At 42.6% G+C, this 5,776-nt stretch overlaps 1 protein-coding gene across 1 annotated transcript in view; it reads left to right on the top strand.

Annotated features, from left to right (window-relative positions):
* ANKDD1B (ankyrin repeat and death domain containing 1B) overlaps positions 1-5,776 on the top strand; it is a 26,562-nt gene that overhangs the window by 16,373 nt on the left and 4,413 nt on the right. The window contains 2 exon segments of the mRNA XM_014310018.1: positions 2,471-2,569; positions 5,149-5,244. Of these exon segments, the coding sequence (XP_014165493.1) occupies positions 2,471-2,569; positions 5,149-5,244 (195 nt within the window).

The following is a 5,776-nucleotide window of genomic DNA, read 5'->3' as shown; positions in this document are numbered from 1 at the left end:
CAGGAATGCAATCCCAAGTAATTCATACACCATCTAAAGGAGGGGAGCCTTGCCCACCCTGATGAAGCACAGGGATTTCCTGTCCTTTGCTGGGTCTGGCCCTTGCCTACAGAGCTGACATCCAGTGCCTTCAAAAGAAAGCAAGGGTTTCCTGATCAAGGAGCATGCAAAGGGACACCGAGAAGCTCCGAAGCCACCATAAGTGAAAACTCCCTTAGTTGGAGGCGTCACACCTTTGCTTAACCAGAGACCCAGCCCTCAAATACAATAATTGTGCCTGAACTCAAGAAGAGATGATGGAAGTAGATGTTGATTTGCTTAGAAAGAGAAACAGCAGCTCCTGCTGAGGGGCAAAAGGGGGAAAACTCAAAAGAGGCAGCCTGGCCTGTAGCAGGACAGGAAAGGGAAAATACAAGAATGACAACAGAAGCAAAACTACCCGGTGTTCATCTCTGAATGACCTCTTAGATAGGCAGCAAGGTAAACACATAGCTGCCTGGCTGTTCCAGTGTTGGGAAGGTAGGGAAGCTCAGGGGAGTCCACCTCTAGGGACTAAGGGCTTGACAAAGTGATCATACAGAGACAGCCACTCACAGGTCTCTGGAGATGGCTCTTACAGAGCATGAATGCAAAGTGTCTCCTCAGAGAAGATACTGCAAACCAGCAAGGCAAATAAACTAGCACAGAAGGTATCCAATATCTCTGAGGGAGTGGTAGCAGAGTGGACTACAGTGACCTGACAACAACTAGGTCTCCAAAAATCTGAGTGACATCCAGTCCCTGTGGTCCATATGGCAGAAGATTGTACAGAGCTCACATACACTGGCTCCTGACCATGACAGACTCCAATGGTCCAGCTGTGTACAGACAGGCCTGCCCCCTGTGGCACTTCAAGGAGAATCCCTCTTTCCCCTCCCCATCAGCCCTACATCTCAGCCGTCCATCTCAGTGGAAAGACTGTCCCAGCAGACCTGTTGAGTCCCATTTGGGGCACTGTGGCTCACTGCTGGGGAAATGCAGCTTGGACTCCCTCATGACATGCAGAGGTGCTCCCCACAATAGCAACAAGGATGAGTCTTGAGAAATCTGTGGTTCACCCCTTCCCATTGTTCATTTTATTGCTAGAGATTAATTCATACACATTTTTGTGGAAGACAGGGGCTGTCATTTGTGGTTGGAGTAAAGTATAAGGACAAGACTTTCTGGTCACATAAACCAGAGAATTTTAAAAATTCTATAAATTTTTAAAATTTATACATTTCTTCATTTATTATTACTTCTTCATAAATTTTATAAATTTCTTCAACACATCTTTTAGAAATATTTTGCACTTTGTCTCTAGCATGCCAGAAATTGCCTACAGTAGGTAGTTACGTATCCCTAAATTTCTGCAGGAAAGAAAGTAAGGGTGTATGAATAAAAAAAGCCCCTTTTTATTTATGGGAATAAAAAAGTGAGGTGAATACATGAGATTTTGTGATCATAGTGTGAACTGTAAAATTAACTAATGAGACTTTTAATGTGGAACACTGAGTCTGGTGTTTCTTAGTGTGCAAACTATAATTAAGATATAAAGGCCAAAGAAGTTCTCTAACCAGACCTACAGAATGTATACTTGCAATGTCAGAGAAGCACTGGCGCAAAACTTTCATCTTAGAAGGGTAATGTGTCCCAAGAAACATACTAAGAAACATTCCTATATATGCAGGGCTTCCACAATTACTCCATTATTTGCTGCTGTGTTTCACCCACAGATGTCTGGATTTTCTTACTCTAATTTCTGTAAAAAATAAATAAATACATTTGGGTATATGTAGCTATGTAGAGACTATACAACCCTCCTTTCAGACTCAGATATTTACTTGAAGGTGAATGCCATTTTATCTGTATTTCTTGTAAATAGTTTGGCCTTGTTTAATGATTTTGTTTTGGGGTCTTTTTGTATGTGTGTTGTTTAAGGTTCACTGAACCCATTATGGAGCAGGTAGACTTCTGCTGTGCATCATGATTTTGTGGTAGGGCCAACTAAAAAGTTCCATTGTGGATGTGGCAAAATGTACTGTTGAAAACTGTGGATATCCAGTTGCCTTGGTATGAATTTTAGCAGGGAAAAGGTTACTTGAGAGGATAATATGGGTGTGGGTTGCCAGACCCATGAAACCCTCTGTCCAAAGCACCTTGCTTCAAGAGGGAAGAGAGAGACTGAGCTTGTTATCTTACAGTACATTAGAGGGGCATAACAGCAACCCTTTCCTGAGCCAGCTGGAACTTCTGCCTGGTTTTCCTGCAGAGATGCCATATGCTGTCTTGTCTGCCTGATACAAAACTGGCAGATCACACAGAAGTTAAATGATTTCCCTCTGTTCAAGGTCACCTCTTGTTGTGAATCTATTTTAGATTCAGCCTGTGAGCATGCTGCTTCTAGGAGTAAGTTTGACTCAATGCATTTATTTCGTGTCTTCAGTTCCAGAGGCAGGAAACTCCTCTACGTCTGGCAGCTGATCTTGGCAATGTGGAGTTGGTGGAAGTGCTGCTGAAGTCAGGCTGCAACCTCAAGACCATGGATAAGGTAAATTGCATTCCTTACACATGTAAGGATTACATTATTTTATTTTTTGTTCTATAATCTTCCATACAGAGGTGCATAAAGCACATGTTGTCAGTTGTGTTTGCTAAGTAAAGCTAACTACAAGGAAGTCTTCTTTTAATATTGTTATAACTGCAGCTTGCAGAGATCTAATGGTTTTGGTGAAGAGCTGTAAAGCTCTCAAGCTCCGTGGTTTGAAGGGTAAACCCTACTTCCAGAAACCTTTCATGGAAAATATGGTCTAGGCTTGCAGAGGGGCAAATGGCCTGTGGCTCCTTGTAACTGCATCTGCAGCCAGGCTCAGTGCCAGGAGATACGCAGCTTCACCAGGGGCAGTGATGGAGAGTTTGCCCTTTAGCACTCCAGGTCATCTGAGAATCATGGTGACATTCCAGATCCATTCGGATGGATACTTAAACCCTGAGATGATGTTCTGCCTGAAAGATAGAAACAAAAATGGTAATGGCTGGAAGAAGTACCAAACCAAAGTTGCTGGGGAAGTGCTTTTGAAAGGACAGAGTACCAAACCCAGTATTTAAATATTTGCTAAATTTCTGCAAGATTGAATGTTCCCTTTTACACTGTTACCACTTTTCTTAATATTCTCTATGACTGAGTTGAAGGATTTGATGTTTATTATGAGCAAAATCTTGCCCTTTTGTAACCCGAAAAAGTAACTTTCCTGCAGAAAAGTGTCCTGATGAGAAATGAATCTTTATGGATTAGAATTGTCTTGTTTTGCCCCGGGCTGATATGAGGCTTGCAGCTCTGCATGGGGGTTGCATGGTTGGTATGTTTTGGGATGCTGAGGTAGGATGCTGCATTGTAGTTAAGCCTTTCCATTTAGAATCATGCCTACACTTGCCAAAGGGTTACAGTACTCATAGGGACCAATCCAGAATGAAATCTTGTCCACTTTCAACAGCACCTTAGCCGCTGGGAATTTTTTTTCAACATATTTGTATTCCAAAGGCAGACACAAAAAATTTCTTGTTGCCTATGACCTTAAGCACCTGCAAGACTTTGAGCGAGTCAGTGCCCTTGTATTACAGCAACACTGATAGAGCTTATTGTGAGAATTTGGCTCTGAGCCAGTACAAGTTCTGGTACAAGTCACATTTCTGCATTCTATTTTATTTCTTGAAGTAGCTTTTTCCTTGCCTATTTGCAGGACGACCCCTGAGACCATGCCACTGCTGGGAACATATGCAAGTACAGTGCCCTTTGAACTGAATTGGTGCTGAGATGCCAAAAATGTTACTGTCCTTGCTGAACAGTAGGCAGGAAGAAGGGGAGTCTGCTTTGATTGCACAGTATTTTTCTGGCCTCCATGCCCTGGCAGCAGTACTCAGTCTCCAGAGAATGCCATGCATCTGCTCCTGTCAGAGGTCAGGAAATGCACTCTGTCTTTGTGAGTGCAGAGAGCTCCCCATGTGCAGAGTGCTGTGCAGCATATGCATGCAGGATGCCAGCAGTGTCTACACTAGCACAGGGGGACAGAAATACCCCCCTTACCCACTGCTCTCTCTTCCTCTGTGAAATGCAAAGCAACTCGCCAGAGCTGAGCCCAAGGAGTTCTTGTGGTCTCTGGACTCTTCACGTATAAAATATGCCTATGCCTAAAAGATTTAATGAAATGTATGTTCATTGGCTTCCATTGTGATGCTCTTCTAAAAACAGGTTAATTAGAATGATCTTGAGCACAGCTAGGAGCTAGAACTCAAAAGGTGTATATTAGGGAACTTTATCTGGGGAACTGAAATACCTTATAATTTAATTAATGAACTTTCTAATTAAGGGATTGGCTTCTTTTAGATCTAATTTTTTAGAAATGCCTAGCACTTGTTATGTGGAGAATAATCATAATATTTAAATCCCAGGCAGTTGCACTCAGTGCAGATCTCCTGAAAAAAGACAATTGCAGAGAAATCCCTTTAGAGCCACCATGATGCCTGTGCATCACAGTGAAGTGCTGATAGGAGAGATGGGTTCAGGTAGACTGAGCAAACCTCTACAGCTGGTGTTGCAGCAATGGCTTCGAATAACTGTGACTCCTTCTATACCCATGAAGTATCAGTCTGCAGTTGTGCTCCTTTCAGCTCTAATCAGAAAGTAATTTTCTTTTTATTCTGTGAGCCACCTTCTCTTGCCATCTAAAACAAGGGACAGGTTTGCCCTTTAAGTTGGAGATTTCCAACTTTGCCAGCCTATCCATCTGAAATGCCAGTTTAAGCATAGCATGGAAATAGACGGTATTTGTGGTAGTTTGAATGTGGATGCAGTGACTGGAGTGTGCAAGCCTACCGGTTTGAAGTATGCAGGTCTGAGGGCAGGTTTCTGAAAGCAGCAGTACCTCATCAGAATTTTTACTGGGGAGTTTAGTGTGTGAGAAAACTGACCACCTCTGGGCTGAGGTGATACAGCTTATGCAGAGCATGGGACTTTGATTGTAGCTACCCAAAAGCCATAAAAAAGGGATGGGGTCTGTAAACAGTCCCTGTGTTTTTCTTCTATGACACATTTACCCAAGATTATGTTCTGACTCACTGTCCTGCTTTCAGCATGGGAAAACTCCACTAGCCACAGCATCAAGGAGCCATCATGCCCTCATTGTAGATAGGATCATTAAAGCAGAAAGGTATTTTACCATGAAACAGGTAAGAGTCATCTTTCATTAAACACAATATACCTAAGCTAAGGGAAAAGCCAATTCTGATTTTTAGGTGTCTTTTGGCTGAAGTGGTTCCTTTTGGCAGGCAGTAAGATTGGCCTTGATAAACAAAAGTTAGGATTGGGAATGGGAAAGTCTCTAGCCCATCCAGACTTTATTCCTGACTAGCTGTAAAACTGTAAGCAGATCTTAGCACTTTCCTGCCTTGTGCTCTACACATAAAGGGATGGAGGGAGATTCTAGGCCAAATCCAAACTGTGCCATCAGTACCATGGCTGGGATAACATGGATCCATGTTGATTTCTGGATCCTTTGGTACAGTAAAATCTGTGCTTGAAAAATAGCAGAGTGGAGATGTCTGTGATTCCTTTGCTAGCAAGAGCTCAGCTACTTCAACAGAAGCTCCCTCTTCTTTCCCTTGTGTGTTAATTATAAAATTAAATCAATGAGAAGGAAAAGAAGTTCACAACAAATGTGAATGACATGGCTTAGGTTGTCTGAACTTCTCACCTTCTTTC

This window comes from Geospiza fortis, unplaced genomic scaffold (assembly GCF_000277835.1).
Source record: "Geospiza fortis unplaced genomic scaffold, GeoFor_1.0 scaffold246, whole genome shotgun sequence".
Lineage (NCBI taxonomy): Eukaryota > Metazoa > Chordata > Aves > Passeriformes > Thraupidae > Geospiza > Geospiza fortis.
The sequence above is the reverse complement of the archived record's forward strand: the minus strand, read 5'-3'. Positions and strand labels throughout refer to the sequence as shown.